At 41.0% G+C, this 19962-nt stretch overlaps 2 protein-coding genes and 1 long non-coding RNA gene across 8 annotated transcripts in view; 1 reads left to right on the top strand and 2 right to left on the bottom strand.

Moving 5' to 3' along the window:
- The window catches only part of LOC309371411 (uncharacterized protein), an 87569-nt gene that overhangs the window by 28774 nt on the left and 38833 nt on the right, over positions 1-19962 (bottom strand). The window contains exon 3 of one of the 3 annotated variants that reach the window (XM_081914046.1): positions 19477-19716. The exons of the other annotated variants lie outside the window; for them this stretch is intronic. Within the exon in view, the coding sequence (XP_081770172.1) occupies positions 19675-19716 (42 nt within the window). The 3' untranslated portion in view covers positions 19477-19674. Of the gene's footprint in view, positions 1-19476; positions 19717-19962 lie in introns of those variants that run through there. 3 annotated transcript variants of the gene reach the window in all.
- The window catches only part of EIF2B3 (eukaryotic translation initiation factor 2B subunit gamma), an 83746-nt gene that overhangs the window by 39760 nt on the left and 24024 nt on the right, over positions 1-19962 (top strand). For all 3 annotated transcript variants that reach the window (XM_081913969.1, XM_081913970.1, XM_081913971.1), the window contains exons 6-9: positions 1323-1412; positions 13993-14123; positions 14413-14603; positions 18444-18521. In XM_081913969.1, the coding sequence (XP_081770095.1) occupies positions 1323-1412; positions 13993-14123; positions 14413-14603; positions 18444-18521 (490 nt within the window). The remainder of the gene's footprint in view (positions 1-1322; positions 1413-13992; positions 14124-14412; positions 14604-18443; positions 18522-19962) is intronic.
- LOC309371431 lies at positions 6068-18436 on the bottom strand. 2 transcript variants are annotated; one of them, XR_014169106.1, is made up of 3 exons: positions 18344-18436; positions 10343-10518; positions 6068-7553 (listed from the first exon to the last, which is right to left on the bottom strand). It is a non-coding gene; the product is annotated as an uncharacterized lncRNA (long non-coding RNA). The 2 variants fall into 2 exon arrangements; XR_014169107.1 differs by lacking the exon at positions 18344-18436 and adding an exon at positions 12203-12249.

The raw sequence follows: 19962 nt of genomic DNA, 5'->3' as shown, positions 1-19962 counted from the left end.
AGTAGACATACATAGGACCAGTGCTTTTTTTCTGGAGGGACGCAGGGGGACGCATACCCCTAAACATTTGGTGAATCTTTGTACTTTTGTCCATTTACTGTATTTCTTTTTCCTGATTTGAACTATAAAATGGTGATTTTCTTGAGTCAAAATGAGTCAAAACTTTTTGTTTTTAGAAAAAAGCCCTGCATAGGACTGTGCTATAAATAATAGAGTCCTTTCCCATGGATGTAAGTAGCAGAATTGCTGAGAGAGCAAAACTGGAACTATCATCTTGCCTCATTCAAGATGCACCAATTGTATATTCTGCTTTGACCCTCATGGTTAGATTCTGACCCTGATTATGCTGCTTCATTGGGTAAGCCTGGTTTCAGAAGTCAGTGTCAAACTGTATGATTCTAGTTTCTTTACAGTACATGTTTGCTTTTATGTGCAGAAGACAGGACTGAACATGAAGCACTATGTAGTATTTTACTTTTGCTTTGATTGAGTTATCTGTGTTAAAAACATTTGCAGGTCAAGGAGAATTTAAAGTGATGATGCAGGTCATTAGCAAAAAAGAAACAAAAAAATCCCTAGGTTTCATGTTTCTCCTCTGCATGTCATGATCTCTTGTCCATGTTGTGTGCACAGCTCAAGACCACCATACACACTGCCCAGACTTGTGCCCCCAGGAGGTCACTTTGGCGCTGCTAATGCAATGGTTTGACTTCACTTCCAGAGGTGCACTCCCATTGTCTCTCAAGACAGATGGATGCCACCAATACCAACATTTGTAATACCATCTCTTAAGAAGAAACAAACCCTGATTTAAAATGTATTCATGTGGGGGAAATCCCATATAGTATATGGGAAAATTATTGTTTCTATAGAAATAACTAGCAAAGTGAAGTTGAAATCTTACTACAGTTCATATTAACTTGGTTTCTGCTTTTAATAAAAAAATAAAGAAAATATATGCAAAACACTCGTGAAGAATATCCATTGTATTAAGGTACAACAACAACAACAACAACAACCTTATCAAATAGTCTTGTGGCATCTTCAAAGACTATTGGATTAATTGTGGCCCAAGCTTTTGCAGGCTGGAGCCTACAGCACTTATGGAATAAGGGCAATGGATAAACAGGTGTATGTTTGTATGACACAGTCTAGTCATGGAAGCCATCAACATTCACCTCCCTACTAATTCCGCAGCAAGGGTTTGGGAACACAGATGTCTCTTGTAAAGTTTTACCATGTAGTGATTTTAAAGTGGAGCTCTTAAAATGGCTGGGGAATGCAGAGCCGAATAACTTCACTCTCTTTCATTCCCTTTCCAGGCATTCTAAAATGCACATTAGGACAGGACTGATGGATGCTCATCTGTACTGCTTGAAGAAATGTGTGGTAGATTTCCTTGTAGAGAACAGGTAAGGAAAGAGGTCTTCTAGAGTCTAAATCACATTTGCATTTTAAAGCATTTTAATAATCACATTAGAAATTATGTGGAATGCATAAGGTGGGATTTTCTGTTCAGAGATTCTTCCACTGTTGGAAGAGGGTGGGTGGGTGGGCAGAGAGAAGATACTTTTATGATTCTCAACCCCATTTAATTGCTGTGATTGGGTTTGAATGCTTCCTAAATTCCTCCTCTCTTAAAAAACAAACAAAAACACAACAAACCCTTAAGCTTTTGCCGTTCTAGCAGCTGCAGTATTTTCTACCTAACCTGTGTTCCATAGGTTAATCTCTTCCACCGCCTATGCCAACCCTGTAGTGACAATGTCAGATACAAATGCCCCTTTATGCCACACAATCTCCAAATCTGCTTTGGAGGGTTGGGGGGGGGGAGCTCAGAACAGTTTTAGGAAGCACATTGGGGGAGGAAAGGGAAAGAATGATTTGCTTAGTGATATGTTGAATACAACCCTGTCTGTATATCACCCCTGCACACTATTAGTGGAAGAAAGCACTTCTGGTGAGACACTGTGTTCAGCAGTCTTGCTTTTAGCCCTCACCTGATGAAAAATCAGCTGGGCTCTGGTGAACAAGAGAAGCCAGAAGCTTCCTCCCAGAAACAGAGCTACAAAGGTGGAGGGATGATTCCAGCCCCAAAGATGGGAGGAAGGTTGCAATTTGCTTTAGCTTCATGCTTGCTCAATGCCAGCAAAGAGCTAAAACAAGCCTTTGCCCTCCCCATTGGCTCATTTTTGTGCCTGTGCCTCAGGTGGATGGAACTCCAGCTGCATGGCAGGTGCAGAGAAGGCCTGCAGGAGTCCACAGCCCCTTTCCATTTCTGAACTGCAGAAGAACCACAGAGGTGCCTCTGTTTGTCCTTGACCTTCTGCTGTGTTTCAGAGATACAGCTGGTGTCAGAGCTGCTTCTTAGTGATGGCTATGTTCTTTTAACCATTAACTTTTTAACTGAGTTTTCCTGAAACATTGGTACAGATTGCATAGTTGCAGACACAGCTGCAAGGCATTGTACTGAATCACTATAAATACGACAGCAACAACAAGAAATGACATTGATCATATTGACAAAAGATGCACTGGCCACCAAGTCTATCCAAAATTAGTTGACCACTGGTGCCATGTGTGATATGGGAAGGCTCATTGGTTTTAACTAAGAAGTTGCCACAGGACCTCTGCTAGCTGAACATATCAAATGAGAGGGAAGTTTGTTCAGCATAAATGCTTGACAGTTAACTGTATCTGACAAGACCAAAGCAAGCTGTTTAGACACTTAAATTAAATCCAAACCCTCAAATGTGTATTTTTTTATGACTGATAACTTCCCACCCAAAAGCAGTAGCAATAGAAGATGGGATATACCACACTGAACCAATAATCTTGCTGGTTTCTTAGAGAAACCTAATACGTGCCTGCTTTCTCTTAATTCACATCTATTGGGGCTTCCTTGTTAACAAAATTAACATATTTCCATTCCTTTTGTGTGTATATTGTTTGGTGCATCTGCAAATCCCAGCCCATCCTGGATAACCTTGCACATCTTTGATACATCCTGTATTCTTTAACTTGTGGTGTTTCTTCTATGAAACTGAGACCACCCACTGAGAGGAAGCAAAACAACCATTTATGGAAGAGAGCAATCCTGGCTAGAACAGTCTTTGTAGGAAAAAGTCGGCGCATTTGCCTTAAAATCAGGAGCAGCCCATAGTTGAGCCCAAGGACCCTCACTTTTATTACCACTTGCTGTAGTCACTACCGTAAATGAAATAGGCTGTGTACTTCAGTGTCTCTCATCACCTTGAAAGCCAAATGTCTGGATTTAGGAAACTTCATGAATGCAACTCTATTTTTCACTTTTAAAAAAGCTGGTGTGAGTGGGATAGAATGAAAATCAGTAAAAAAAATGCTGCTACGTGATACAGCAGAGATAATAGTTTACTAAACCTTGACTTGTTCATGAAAAAGCCAGCCAAGGAAGAGAGGTCAGCTTCAAAAATACATCTACATGCAGGATGTTCCCTTCAGTACAATGCACTCGAATGGTAAAAGGACAGGGGCAGTACTGTATTCAACTACCCACATCTCATGAGTGCAAGGATTTCCTCTTGCACAACAGGGCTTTTCCTCCCGCTGTGCATACCCTGCACTCTCCACAAATCTGCTCCAAATTGTTGCAAGAACCCCTAAGCCAGGTTTGGGGGGCGGTGGGGGGCTGTGGAGAGAAGGGGGGAGGAGAATGTTCTGTTGTGCCTTTATGCTTTTGAATATTCTACAGCCATTTGTGAGAAAGGCAGACTTTGCATTCTGTAGTGACCTCCAGATTAGGCTGCTGTAATATGCTCTATGTGGAACTATTTCGAAGCTTCAGTTTTTGCAGAATACTGCATGTAGAATGCTGACAGAACCGCAGCACTCTGATTTTATCATTTGGGTTCTATGTGATTTTCTGGGCTCAATTCAAGGTGCTGGTCTTAAACGTATATTGGAATCTGTGTGCTTTGGAAACTGTCTTATTCAGAATGTTCCTCCCTGCACATACTGAGTGTCATCTGGGGCTTTGATTCAGATCCCTCAACCTTGGGAGGTGAAGTTGGTGTTAGCTATGAGTAGGGCCATTTCTGTTGTGCCACCTACCCTATAGAGTCCCTTGCTGTGCAAGATCTGTTGGGAACCCTTACTCTATTGATTAATACGATAAGCTAAAACTTGGCTTTAAAAAATGCATTTGGTTCATGTTTTAAGTTTTGCTGGGTCAGTTTTGCTTACTTTTGTGCTTCTGGAATTTATTTGTTCTTAATTAATCTGAATGCTTATGGGGTACATTTAGGGATTATTTTAATTTTGTTCTTAATACTGTTCGTAAGTCCCATTGAATCTCTTTGGTGAAAGAGGCAAGATAGAAAATGATGAAATGAATAAATTTCTGGTTCTAGTCCTCATGACTCCCAGCAGAACAGGACCGGGGGGCTGGATATCGTCTATAGCGGGAAGTTCCACACCTTCCTATATCACCAGACCAAGCAGTTGCCATTTATCTAGATTCAAACTGTGCTGGTTGGTTTTCATTCATTATTACAGTTAACCTCTCCCACCACCTGCCTCCAAAGACCTCAGAGTGCTGGATACAGTTCTTCCCCATTTTATCATCCCAGTAACCCTGTAAGGTAAGCTAGACCAATAGATAGTGACTGGCTCAAGGTCCGAGCCCATTATACCATGCTGCCACTCATCTACTCCACAGCTAAGGTAGGCAATTATTTAGTAAAATGAACCTTTGAGCCTGATTCTGAGGGTGAAAGGCATGCATTGACTAAACAAGAAGGAGAGCAAAATAGAATCAGGCACCTATTACAAAAGGAAGATTTGAGGACAACTTCCTCTTGAGTAACCTATCTTCCTATATATATTCTTAAATAAACCAAGCTAGAATTTAAAACTGATGAATTAGTTTTGTCTTTATTTTGTCAAATTTTTAATTTTTTGTCCTTAGTGAGATTCAACAGCTACGCGTGGAGCAGTCCGCTGAGTAACGTGGTTACTGTGCTCTGCTGAAAAGCTTGTTACATTCCAGTTGTAGCTCTTGGCTGGCTTGTATTCAGACTAGCTAAATTGTCACCTTTGGTGCTTCTGAAAAACAGGAATTTAAAAAACAACTATAAATGGTTGAAAAACCCTGCATTTTGATAAACCACTTCCTGTATAGTTCCCCTTCCTTTTCCTTCAGCCAGCCCTCCAGACCTGCCTTTCTCTGGGAAAGTGTTCCAGAAAAGATCACTTCTCCAACCTCAGCTACAGTTTGAAATTCTTCCTGCGAGGGAAAAGTTGAAATGTGTCCTGTACCTCCTATGAAGAATACTGAGATTACCAGGGGGTGGGAAGCTCTGCTTCAGTTGATGAGGGTATAGTTTGTCCATACGCTTCTGCTTGATTTGCTTTGTGGTATGTTGTACACAGAGGCCTCTGCAGGTTTACATTAAGATGCTGCCCAGACTAAACCAGCCCATAGCTTTGCTTTCCCTTCTCAATGCCTTTTTATCATTCACACTGTCACCTGTGTTTCCTGGCAAGGCCTACAGACTGTGAGGGAGGTCTGGCAGAGCCAAACTCCTGGCTTAATGCATGCTTTCTCTCTCTCTCTCTCTCTTTCTCTCTCTTCTCGCATGCCGAAAAGATGGCTGCAAAACAGAGCTTGCTCTGTGGACATCTAATAGAGAACACGTCAGCCGTATGGCTGGAATTTATTTTTTTGCCCTGTAAAAATCAGGCTGTATAATGAATACTTTCCTTGTGATTAAAATGCATAAAGAAACAAATTTGTTCAGAAGAAACTGAGCAAATTGCAATATTTCTAGTAATCAAAATGCAAACAAAATGTATATCCTAATTATTTATAATGTGGAATATGAAGTTTTGTCTGTTAAGTAAATGTGCAATTAAGGATATGTGGTTGTTGTTTTTCCTTCCTACTTATGAGGAGACCACTGCTTCACACTTGCCTACATTTTAAACAGTCCCATTTATTTTATCTCAATAACTCTTAAATCTGAGGATTTACAGAGTTGGGGGTGGTCCTGCAGTAAGGGAGGACAGAGTACCTGAAAGGGAATGAAACTTTGAGGGCACTGAAGTCACCATCTCTTCCATAGGAAGCTTTTTCTCTGCTCAGCGCTACTTCGATTTCTTTGGTGCCTATGTTTCCTAGCTGGTCTCAGTTGTATTTGTAGCTTTCAGATGTGCACACTGTCAGATTTTAACAGTCTTTGTAACTGTCATTTCAGAGTGTTGTAGGTATATGAGTATTTTGAATCATAGAACTGTATGTGAATCCTTTGATTTCTTGATATATTAAAATACGAGCAACCCCATCCAGAAGAGGCTGTTGGTCCCAGACCTGGGAACTACCTGCAAATAGCACCTCCATCTTACCTGGATTTAGCTTCAGTTTTTTGGTCCACGTGCTGCTTATTACTGCCTCTAAGCACAGATTCATTGTCTGGACTTCATCTCCTGACACTGATGGAACAGAGAGAGAACTGGATGTCATCAACATAGTGATGGCACCTCACCCCAGATCCTCTAATGACGCCATCATATAGCTGTTAAATAGCTTGGGCAACAAGATCAAATCCTGTTGGGCAACCACAGAAGAACTTTCATGGAACCAAACAGAAGTCATCCAGTGTTATGCTCTAGAATTGCTTTCAGAGATAAGAGCAGAACCACCATGAAACAGTGCACCCAACTTCCAAATTCTGCAAGAGGTCTAGGAGGATACCATGGTCAATGGTATCAAAAGCTGCTGAAAGGTCAAGGAGAATCAACAAGGTCACACACACCGTCTCTCTCCCAACAACGATCAACCAGAGCAACTGAGTCAGTTTCAGACCCCAAACCAGTCTGAAGCCAGTCTGGCTCCAAATAATGTTTTATCCAAGCATGCCGGGGGCTATACCACCTTCTTGAGTACCTTTGGACATTTTTGCATACATTGGGGTATATTAAGAAGCACCTTAATTTGATTTAAGTGAGATTACTGTTTTGTTTTTTGAATTTGTTACCAGAAACAATGAATAATTGGGAACAGGAGTCTGGAATAACTAACTCCAAGATATGGTACATCTCTGAACATGGCTTTATAGTTCCACTTAAGGTCTGTACCTGTTCTGTGTTATAAAATTCAATGGCATAGAACTGTCAGACTAAATGGAGACCCTGAAGTCATCAAACTGATCTGTTTCCTTGGACTTAAACTCTTGTTACTAGTAATATAACAGGTACACAACAGTAGATGAACATATCATTTTGTAACCACAGCCATGTGACACTTTCAGTGGCAATATAAGCACTGCATGAGGGAAAGAATAGATTTTATCCAGTGCTTCTACAGTAGACATATACTGTGGAATTGCCATGCTTTCTTCGCTGTTTTTATGAAACACCCTCATGACACCACCATCCGTCATTGTCATCCTGTATTTTCTTTGAAGTTCTTCCATCTATTCTCAGACTGCAGAGTGACTTTTTTTTCAGTAGAATGGAAAAGTAGTGCAATCTCCACACTTGTGGATGCCATTTTTTTCCAGGAGATCAAACGGGATCTGTGAGCATGGAAAGACATGAGGCAAAATGATGTACACACAGTCCAGGCCAAAAATTGTATGCCTGTTTATTTTCCCTACTGTTGCATATAACGCACATCTGCTAGCACTGCATTCTTAGCATGTCTCTGAAATTCCTATGTTTTAGAGACGGGACTCAGTAAAGAAAGTTTAAAAAAGAAGAAGCTAATAATGGCTTCTTCCATTGTGCTCACTAAAGCCATATTGTGGGAAATCAACCCAAACCCTGTCTTTTAAGGAGTGTGGAGTCTGAAGCAGGTGGTATTAACTGGGGGCTGCATTAACTCTTTTCAAATCTCTTTTCCCTTTACTTGAAGAGACATGTTTGGTGTGTATATATGGTAGGGGCTGTTTGCCCGCCTCCTGCATTGACATTTTAATTTGGTCCATGATATAAATATCATTTCCCTAATCCCCCTGTTCTTGGCATTGTTTTGTCTTTTTTCTTCAAAGTGAGTTGACTTTTTTTTTCCTTTAAAGCAGTGGGGATTGAGGGGGGGAGGGGAATTGTGACTGGTTGCTCTAGTTTGGAGAAATAGAGAGCTGGGGGGAAACCTCCAAGTAACTGTTGTTTCATTATTTGTATTCACATGGAAATTTTTAATCTCCATCAAAGGATCAGGAGAAAATAATGTTGAGATCCAACAAGAGTGCGCCTGGTTTACACGGCATTTTTAAACGTTATTTGGCTTTATCCCTTAAAACGATGAGAACCATGAACTATGTACCAACAGGGTTCATAATTAACTTTTCTCTTTCTTCTATCCTCTTTACTTTTTTGTCCCTCCCTCCCTTCCTCTGCCCCCACTTACATCTTTCTTATTTTTTTGAATCTGCAAAACTCATCAGGACTGAATTGGCAGGATTAATACTTAATTGACAAGCATCTGTCGGTTAGAAACCCATACTGCTATAGGTGTAACACTGGTCTATTCCTATTAAGATCAATATGAATTTCCTGGTCATAATAGAGGTAGGAAACCTAGCCAAATCTCTGCTTAAATTCTAGCCAGATATTACCAGATGGTGGTGTAAAAGACAGACCGGAGCAATATCAAGTCACAGCTCTCCAGAAGTGTCAGGTGAACTTCCCATAGGAGGTGCAGCTGGCTTGAGAGGCGAAGGCAAAGCAGTGGCAGATATTAATAGTAGAAAGATACTAAAAAGTGGGAGGGAGGCAACAGAGGAACTGAGCCAAGAACCAAAGAGCTCTTTTCAAAAGCTCCAGGGAAGTAACTTTATAATTGTTTAGGCTTAATCCCTCAGTATGTTAAGAAACCCTACCTACAGTCTCAACAAACCTTCAAATGAAGCAATCAGTCAGGGGGACCCTGAAATTAAAGGAACAATTCTGCTCTGTTGCTTTGGTCTTTGTAACTACTATTGTACCTGAGAAAATAAGTGATGGTGTTGCTCTTCTTAATGAGGAGGGCAACACTCCCACCCTGTAAGCAGTGCTAAAGAAAGGATAGCAGATTTCACAGGTGGGGGCTGGCAACAATAAAAGATTTCACACTTCATCACAGATCAGTATTAAAAAAACACACAAGGCGCTATTAAAATGCTAATACTCATTAATACTGTTTTATGGTGTTTAACTTTAAACATAGAAAATAAAAATGAATGACAGCCAGCGAAATGGGAGTGACACTTGTAGTAAAAACTTCTCAAGCAAGCAAGAAACAGTACAAGGAAGTATAAGCAATGGCTGTGTCCATCCCTGCCGGGGGTCAGGCCAAAGAGCACCATATTGAGGACTAGGAGGCAGAGGAGACCATCCAAGAATTATCTGTATGACATGATTTTGGAGTAGCTGGTTTTGTTGCTTTTTGGCATGACAGTGGGCCAGTTTTTGTTACTAACAGCGTTGTCAAATATTTTTCAGGATTTAGGGTGTGCTTTGCTAAACGCCCGTTCTTGGGATCCTGTTCTGCAGAGGCGGGAATCTTGCTCTGCATGAAGGACATTTTATAAATATATTGTAAGCTGTAGGCCTGTGGCTAATTTTACATATTTTATTTGGATAATGGAAATTTCATCCCTTCCATGAAAACATTCATGAAGCTTCCTGTGCGATGAAGTGTGGATGTTCATTTGGTGAACATGTGTGCATTACCCTTGTCCTAAAAATATTAGCCCTCAAAATAAAAAGCCAACCCCAGAATTGTTTTAGATTTGTCTTAGAAATCAACAGATTTTGCATGCAGTTTGTTTTTCTTACTCAGTTAACCTTTTGCATGAGACTTTGTCCGTGGCAATAAGGCCAAACTCCACATTTTTCAAATGAGATTTTTATGCTGCTGGGGAGTCCTGTTTCAGCCATCGGCGTGTAAGTTGTCTGCCTCTGTTCTGCTTCACTATATTCCTCCTCCTGCAGAGTTCTGCAGGCTTCAGCTGCCATGACTGCAAGTTTTCACTCACTTGTGGCTGAATTATTTTCTGTATGTGGATCAGACAGTACAATTCAATCACTTGGAGGCCTTTGGGGAAGGTATAGGATCCAGGATAAGAGGGGAAATGTCTGGGTTTTATCAGTTTACCTCTTCTTATGCCCCATCTGCAGAGAGTGATGAGAGTTGTTGGAGGACTGCTATTCCCTTCAAGGAGCTACAGTTATCAGAGCTCACAGCATCTTCAACTAACTACAGTTCCCAAGATGCTTGAAGGGGAGCCATGACTGTTTTAAGTGGTATGGTGCTGCTTTAAATGTATGGTGCAGATGGCACCTTTGTTATAATCTGAGCAGGCAGCTGCTGCTTCTGTCTTACCTGAAGAATCAAGATGGGCTACTTTGGCTCTTCCCATCTTCCTTCTTATTGGCCTCTGTTAGTGTTAATCCTCCTGCCTTTCCCTTCCTTCTTGCTCCAGCTCCATATTAATTTGCCACATTGGCTGGCATACTTCCATGTAAGATTCTCACGCCGTCACTAGTGTTGGCAAAAGCCTTAAAGAAAATTCCAAAGGCTTTATTGCTCACTGCCTTTCTGCTAATAAAACAATACCTTCCAAAAGCATTAGACCCTGGGACAATCCACAATAAGCTCTGCTTAAGCAGCACCGAATGACCAGCATTCACATGTGATTATTTTTTTCCTACAAAATGTGTGGTACAAAGGAAGCAGGTTGATAGTGCCAAGCTAGAGATCATGCTGTTTATCACATACACCCCTATTTTTATTTTTTGAAGGGCAATATTATGCTAGGTAGAAGCATCCTGAGACAAGCTTTGCCATCTTCCCGTTTCCATCTCTTTAATGCCCTGCTGGGCATCATTGCATCAGACAATGTTGGCCTCTGCCAAACGCAGCAATTTTATATGTAATGGATCCCATAAATGCTCTGGTCAGCGTCTGAGAGAAACACAGGACTGTCAGTTTTGAACTCAGCATAAAACCCAAGCAGGAAATCATTGCTGAATGACACAGCTGCATGTAAACATTTTAAGCTAGTAAACTGCCCATCTGCATACCCACATGCATGGCAGAAGGCAAGGCAGCGGGGGAGGAACTATGGTGCACTCAGATTGTAAACAGCAGGGAGAGATGCTGTGATTCAAGAATGAAGAGTTATTCATTAGTTCTTGATTATAGCTCTGTGATTATTTCAGACATTAAGGACAGATTGCAAAATACAATGCACAGAGGAGGGTAAAATTATGACAAAATAATATAATTATGTTTAGATACTTCAGCTTGCTCCACAAGCAGTGCCTAAAAATTTATAGGGTACAATTATGAAACTTTGGTTGAAAACCTCAGTGGTACCAATGCCAGGAAAATGCTGGGTTTAATCTTTACAGTAGGTCTGGGGATGAAAGCTGAAATATCCCATGGAAGTCAGAGATGGAAAAAATCAACTCTGGCTTCAAACCTAATCCAACTCCTCTATGTCTCAAGGCCATTTTGCATATTACTTTTCAAACATCATCTCTGAGTAGGAAAAAATGTGTGTCCTGTAATATATGATGGGTGGCTTGTACACATAAGGAAACAAATACCACCATGGCTTCCTGATGTATGAACCTGAGATGTTCACATCCCTCTCATTTCACTTCATATATTACACTATACACATTTTCCAACACTACAAACAATTTCCATGTTTGAGAAAGTGTCATACATATGGTACTATGAGAAGACCAACTACTACAGGATTGTTCTTAGTGCATATGCTGCATCTTTTAAGAATCTGTTCAACATGTGAAATAACTCACTCTCCATGATTTATTTCTATGATCTTCATCTTTGCTATGTGCCAACCTAGAAGCAATGCCTTTTTTCCTCCCTAAGGAAAGAACCATGTGTGGTCCAAGAGCTTGCAATTTTAAACAAGCAGAGTTAGCCTCTTATCCTCATTTCGTGAGGCAAATAAGTCAGCACTGCTGGAACATACAAGGAGACAGCAAATCAGTCCCAGGTGTCCTAGTTACAAACATAGAGGAGAAATCTATAATGCCACAAAAATTGTTTTAATCCTTTCACCACTAAATTGTTTGTCTGAAACCATGATAAGATTACAAAAAGGAACACCTGCTGAGTGAAAGCTGCTTAGTACCAACAATATTTTCAGAACATAACTATTTAGATTCTAATTTTACCCAGGTTTGGTTTTGGGTTTTTTTAACTGACATGGCTAATGCTTTTATGTTGTGAATGTGGAGTGGGATGGGGCTTGTAGTTCCTGTGCCTCTCAGAGCATCTCAGGAACTAAAGCAGGAGTGGCTAATCTGTAGTCCTCCAGATATTACTGGACTGCAGCTCCCATCATCCCTAACCCTTTGGTCATGCTGGCTGGGGCTGAGGACAGTTGCAGCCTAAGAACAACTGGACAGAACAACAATTTAGCCAGGCCTTTCATGCACTTGTCGCAAGGGGCAAAGTGGTGCCTTCCTCAGTTCTTTTCTGATCATTGCAGCATAACAGAGAACTTTATCTGAGCGTCCTCTCTGAGCTCAGTGATTTTACTCATTTTTCTTTCATTTTCTTAGTATTTTCAGTTAATTGGCTTAGACTCCATTTGCATTTTGCAAAAATCATTTTATTTTATTTTACCACCACCCCTGTGACACAGTAGGTAATGTTTAAAAAGCACCTCAGGTGTGGAAGCAGGCAAGGTTATTGCTTGGTATGTCTAGTTGGGGAGCACAAGACTGAGCACTGTTGCTAAGGAAATTATCATTTTAGAGTTTATGCTTTTGGTAAAGGCCTCCTCTGCTGAATTGGTGGGGGGACTTTCCAGGGAAGCTGTATAAACAGTCTCTGTTCTGGCACCTTCCAACCTTGCTTCTGACCCCACTGTCCAATTGGCTTCTGATGACTTAAGACCTCTTGCCTAAGACTGAACATGCACTCAGAGGAGACAAAGCTCTTTGCCCCTTAAGATCCACGTACTTGATTTTTATTTGCCTTAAATTGAGCTTCTTTTGCATAGCTTAGAATATCATTGGAGTTAAGCTGTATATAAATTGTTCAAATAAATAAATAAATAAATTTCTGATGGACAGGAGCAGCCACAGTAACACATTGGCAAAGACTCCCATCTCTGCTTCAGCTTCTCCTCCTACTCTAGCTACGGTATTGTAAGTACTTGGGTTTCAGTCCCAAGACCTGCTGATCTGATCCAGTTATTTACCATTCGCCCACTTGTGAGGCTACACAGAGACCTCAAAGAAGAAAAGCAACTTGCTTATCTCCCCCCCCCCCCGTGTTCTTCAAGTAGTTATCTGTATAGTATAACACAAGAGGGGCCCTGCTGGACCAGAACAAAGGCCTGTCTAGTCCAGCATTCTCTTCTCACAGTGGCCAACCTCATGGCTATGGAAAGCCCACAAGCAGAACCTGAGGGCAAGAGTGCCCTCCCCACCTGCCATTTGCAGCAACTGGTATTCAGAGACCTACTGTCTCTGAGGTAGAACGTAGGTATTGTGACTAGTGGCCATTGGTAGCCTTATCCTCTGTGAATTTGTCTAATCCTCTTTTAAAGCCATCCGTCCAAGTTATAGTTGGCCAAGTATACTACAGTTAACCCACTCTCCTTCCCTGCTCCTGCTGTGTCTTCTCGGTTGGTATAAGGAGGCTGTGTGGAACGTAATGAGCACTAGAGGGTTCTTGTCCAAATCTAGTTCTCTCTGTCTCAGGAGAAGGGACACAGGAGCACCAGCTCACTGGCTTGTGTCATCTTTCTGTATTATATATAAAGTATCTAATATGTGCTCAGTGCTGTACAGAAGTCAAAACCAAAGTGCATGTCTACTTGCTCACAGTTTAAAGGTTCTGCAAATGCTCTGCTTGGGTTTCAAATCCAATGGCATGAATGCAAAGATAACCACTTGAATATCAGTCATAAATAAGCAACTTGTTTTTCTCGAAGTGTTTCCAGATTTAATATCTGTATGTTGTTTTGTTTCGACTTCCCCTAGGTCATTTACATCAATCCGAAGTGAGCTGATTCCATACTTGGTTAGGAAGCAGTTTTCATCTCCTGCACCATTGCAACAGGGACAAAACATCAAAGAGCACGACCAAAGGAAAAAGGACCAGAAACCACTAGGTTAGTTCAAAAAGGAGTATGTATTTATTTAGACAGCTTATATACTGCTTAATTATAGACAACCCCACCTGCTTCAGCTGAATTGCACAGATCAGTTGATGGGGGGCTGAGTATCCTGTACATGTGTGCATGCATGTGAGAGCCACATCCACTTTTGTGGATGGCATTTTGTACCGCACACAGAAACATGCATGTGAAGATGTGCTGTATGCTTTCCCAAGTAATGTTTTCAAAATATTATGTGATGTTCACTCAAATCTCATTTTTATGGCTTTTGCATATTGTACAGACATCTATAGCTTCTTGAAGGAGGATAGCCTGTTTGAATTGGGCACAGACAACCTTTGTTGGAACAATCGGAGAGGAGATATGAAGGAAGCATTCCATGAAGGGAAAGTTCGTTGTTATGTTCACATAATGAAAGATGGGCTGTGCTACCGAGTAAACACTCTTGGCCTTTACATTGAAGCTAACAGACAGGTAAAACAAAAACAAACCACATCTGCATGCTTATCTGTCTACTGGAACAATTTTGAGATGTTGCATGACTTGTGGAAGATGGAGGTGTGTACATGTTTGCAACAGTCCAATATAGACTGGTGTCCTGTGATCATAAATACACAAACTTAAGGAATTTATTTTTTACTTTGTTCTTTTGTCGGGCACCCTGTGCTATCTGTTGGAAATCTAAACTGTATGGGTTTGTTTGTTTGTTTGTTTGTTTGTTTGTTTGTTTGTTTAGTAAGTAGACCACCCTTCGTCTGTAGGTCTCAGGGTAGTTTGCAATATAATATTACAATATAAAAAACACAAAATACATAGTAAAATTTCCAATACTGTGTGGTAGGTGTGGCAAAAATGCTGCAGGATTTTGTTGATGGGTAAGGTGGGAAGTTTCTGCATCTTGGCTGCATCACTTAGAGGAAGGAGACTGAGTGGCCAAAGACTGCTCACACTTTTAAAGGATACCATCGCATTCTCCAGATTGCCACCATTTTGAGGGCAATTTAGGTTTGTACAATCAAAATAGATTAAAGTGCTCCGGCACAACAAATCCACTTAAAAAAACAACACTCAGAGAGAGTTCTTGCAGTTAGGAAAGTGACAGGGAAATGCATCCTAAAGTGTGGGATATGGATGGATTGGTAGGAAGACCACCCTGAATTCTCATTGCCATGTAATATCATTGCAAGCAAAACTGCTCAATACAAATGCTCAATAAAGAGCAGGCATAGTATTACATCTATGTAAATTTTGTAGGAAGAAAACAGGACAAATGCTTAATAAACAGGTCATCTGGAGGAGCTCCAGGCATTGGACAGTAAGCTGTCCTGCAATTTGAGATGACTGGGACCTGTGCTGTGGCATAGCCGGGATGGCAGCCATTTTATGGCAGGGGCAAGAGAGAGAGCACTGCTACTACCATTGTTAATTTTGAGCAGTATGGCTAAGGGGGCCACTACTTGCTGTCAGCCTGTGTAAGAAGCCACAAAGTTGAATTCATCCAGAAACTGTGTGGGTTGCCTCTAACCCCCACCCCCCCACCCCGGCCGCCTTTAAGATATCTAAACAGTTGAAGCATTTGGGGTCAGGACTGAAAATGTGTTTGCACCTGGGTGGTAATCCCAACTAATGTGCAAATCTTCACAGGGGTCTCGATGGTCAGAGAAGATTTTCCTTCAATGTTTAACTTTCCAGGATGGTAACATTATTAAGGAAACTATGCTGAGGGAAAACATCACAGCAAAAGTCAATGAGGAGTCCTTAAAAGGGAGTGTTGTTTCTAACATTCTGATTTTGTTTTTTTCGTTTTTTGGTTCGAGGTGCTCCTTTTTTATAAAATCTGTATTTGTTTGATCTGCGCATACATCCCGCCCTACTTTTTCTGCTTTAATTTGTGGAGTTGCATTCAGAATTCATTCACTCATTTGTTTGTGAGCATATTTAGTCCACTGGTACAATAAAAATTATGCCAAAGTCACCATTTTCTTCAGAAAGCAGAGTCTTTACCTGCAGCATTATTCTCTTAAGCCTGCTTCACTTATTACTGCTTTCTTTGCACCGTTTGTGTGCAAATTGGTTGCATAGTTAGGTTTGGAGTGGCTACATGTATACCTGTTCCATCACATGGGGGGAGAGAAGATTAGCTTCTGCTTCACCATACGTAAGCCACACCATTAAGGAGATGCATGTACAGATGTGCACACAGTATATTCTTTTTTATCAGTAACTTGCGAAACAGCTGTTAATGCTTCAGCAGCAGAAACAGAACAGCAGTTTACCTCCCTGCCCTTGCACTCAGGAAATGTTTTACTTGTTTTCAGTTGACCTCTTAAGTTTGCCGCTGCCTTTGTGTGGGCAGGTGGCAGCAGGAGGGAGTAGCTCCAAGAACAGGAAGTAGGTTTCTTCAGAAAAACGAAAAGCTAAGCTAAACCTCCTCTTGACCCTGACACTCCCTGCAAGTACTGCTCTATCTTTCATATCTCCTTTTTCTATGTATAGCCGCTCTCTCTGGCCACTTTTTATGCTACTATATGGGCTCTGATATTTTAACTGAGGATTGTGCCTTGAGTATGCACATTATCTGTGTATCTTACTCGCTCCTCTGAAGACGTGACTATTGTGGAACATTTTCCTATTCTTTCATGCATTTGCTGAAGCACCTGGAATTTACTACAGTCAGCATTAGTTTGACCTGGTAGAGATCATGCTCTTCTATCTACCCTTATGTCTTAAATCATATTCTTACTACACACCTCCCCTATACCAGAAGCCTTCAAACATACCTTGAGAACTCATATATTCCAGATGGCCTGTCTTTAACAGTCTTTGCCACTGATTCTTACTACTTCTTCTTTTACAATGCTGTATTCTTACAATTTTTTAGTCATCCGGTGTATCTTAAAGTATCCCATCTCATTGTTTCCTGCCTTGTGAGATTTCCCCCCGAAAGGTGGCCTATAAGTACTTTGAATAAGAAATATATTCTGGCTCCTCTCTCCTCATCTCTTAAGTCTTCAAGGTGGCTAAATATGTACAGCGTTATGCACAAGGTCTCTAGCCCCTTACACAGGCAAAACAGGTCTTCAACACGGAACAAAAAGTGCTCTAACAACTGCCTGATCCTGAACTAGCCCAAAATTGTAACTGGGGAGGAGGCGCCTTTGTCTCTTCTTCATGCCTGGTCCTTGCCTTCTATCTAGCAGTAATTCAGTTTTTCTACTTGACTTCTGATGTGTAAATCTAGGTAGCAGAACTAGCATAGGAAAAAATTTCTCCTGGGTTGTTTGGAATGTTTCATTTCTTAGGTGCATAGCTGATAGTTGCCTCTTAGATAGTTATTTTCATTTACTCATGCAGGCAACAGGCATGAGTCCTTTTAGTTGACAATTTTTGCATTATTTAACTGGGGTACACATTTTAAAGCTTCACAAAGCTCTTGCACCTTTTCTCCTACAGATGGGCAGGAAAGTAGCTTGTGATTGGAACAGTTTTGAGCAAGGAAATGGCTGGAAGGGAAAGAGTTCAGCAGCCCCTCTCCCTTTGCTTTCTGCACGGTCCTTTGCTAGATCTTCTTTCATATATCAGGGAAAAGGGGGTACAAAATTAGTGAAGATAGTATACAAAAAATTCAAAACAGTAGGTGAAAGTGCTTGCAAAAATGTGTATATTGGTCAAAACTGCATACAAAAAGGGGTTTATTAGGAGAAATTCACACTAAAATGCTAAAGAACTTTTGTGAGGATTGACAAAAAAACATGCAGAGAACTGACTTTCAGATTGGAAAAATGAGAAACTGAGAGAACCAAAATTGATGGTGCCCTAATATTTCCCCAACACATCCATCCCCAGCTCTAGGTCATAGCTCTCTAGTCACACAGCATATTGCTTCTAATAATATTGCTTGCTTTTAATTAACTAGGACTAGTAGTATTTTTCTGTCTCATCATGAACACCTCCCTTGTTCTCTTAAAATAGCAGTGGCACCCACCTGAGAGTTCCAGCTGGAAAAAAGGCCCAAGACACCCAAAAGATTGTCTCACCACATATATACCTAGACAATCACTTCAGTCTGCAGGAGCACTCCTTCAGATAGTATCGCATCAGGAGATTCATTCCATATGATGTACAAATCAGATTATTAACGTGGTGGCAGCTACACTTTGGAACTCCCTCCTGATATATATCAGAAAAATGCAATTTTTGCTGTCTCTTTGTACCTATTGAGGACCGTTCTGTTCCAACAAGCCCTTTGGGTGTAGATTTTTATCCCAGTTCTGCAATGGATTGTAACTTGTGACTTTGGATATCATCTTTCAGGTTCCTAAAATGCTGTCTTCGCTTTGCCCAGAGGAACCTCTGGTTCACTGTACTGCACAAGTAACTGACAGAGGTCTGGTGAGTAGCAACATCTCTTTATATGGGGTGCTGGGACATAAAAAGGTCCTTAATTTACATGATTTCCTTCCATATTAACGGTCCGCCTAATACAATGAAAGTTCTCAGAGACTGTATTTGGACTTACTATGCTGAGATATGAGTGATAATTGTGTTCATGCATGCAGCCACACCCTTTTGCAGCATGCCTGAACATGGGCATAGCCAGGATTTATTTTTAGCGGGGAGGCTTTATGTTGGGATGGGGGCAGAACTGAGTTATTTGTGACACAATTGATCAGTTACTTAAGTATACGTGACTACGCCCAGGTGCCTGAATGCAGTATAGAAGTCTCAAATTAACCCTATTTTTCCATTTCCTCTGAACCAGGAAACTGTGGTTACCAACTTTAGAAAAGGACAAGATCTTAAACAAACTCTCAAACATGGTTTAAGATGCTGGTTTGTTTTGAGGCTAGTAACCATAGTTTCCTGGTTTGGATGATATGGGAAACTATGGTTAATTGAAAACAACCACACTGCATTCAGGTGCACTGAAAAGGGAAATGCTTGCATGCCTACAGGCATAAGGCTCACTCATAGCTCAGCTCAATATATAATTGTACAGACTGGGCCAGAATGCATCCAGCTTCAAGTCAGACTGATCCAGCAGACTGGCATAGTTGTTATGTATCAGATTTGTAGATCTTGATGTAAGTATTCAGTCAGATAGAGCTGTCTTCCCCCACCTATTGCAACCAATTACCATTTACAGCAGGATGTATTGGAAAGTATTAAACTCTAAGTGAGAGCAGCAACCAACAGTAGTATTATGCTTTTTCCTGCTTCCTCATAAATTTTAGCCAAAGACTATGACCATTGGACACCATTGTTCTACTATGGTAGATTGATTGATTGATTGATTGATTGATTGATTATAGTGGGTTGCACCAGCCACTCTGGGCGGCTTCCATCATATTTACACATAGTAAAACATTAAACCTTAAAAGGTTCCCTGTACAGGACTGCCTTCAGATGTCTCTTAAAAGAGATATAATTACTCATCTTCTTGACTTCTGATGGGAGGGCATTCCACAGGGTGGGTGGTGCCACTAGCTGTAGTGCACACATACACAGTTCTACATGAGCAAAGATTGCACCACCCTCTTCAGTGCTAAGACTCATATCCTGGAGCCAGTTCTTTAGTTCTACAGCACTGAAAAGAAATAAACAGACCTTGTTTATGTGGAAAAGACTCTTGGATCACAAACATGCTTCGTATGACATGGGGAAGGCATAGCTTTTTTCAGAGATCAAATATCTGTCTGGGTTCCCATCTCCTAGTCTGCTGTAAGGGACTGTTCTTCCCTGCTGGTTTTCATTTAAGCTTCCATGAGTCCTCTGTATCTGTTCTGTGCTCATTGGACCTAGCAGCACCCATAAAAGGTAAATAGGAAGTTTA

Source organism: Podarcis melisellensis, assembly GCF_964234715.1.
Source record: "Podarcis melisellensis genome assembly, chromosome: 6".
Taxonomy (NCBI): Eukaryota; Metazoa; Chordata; class Lepidosauria; order Squamata; family Lacertidae; genus Podarcis; species Podarcis melisellensis.
This window is presented reverse-complemented; position numbering and strand designations above follow the sequence as displayed.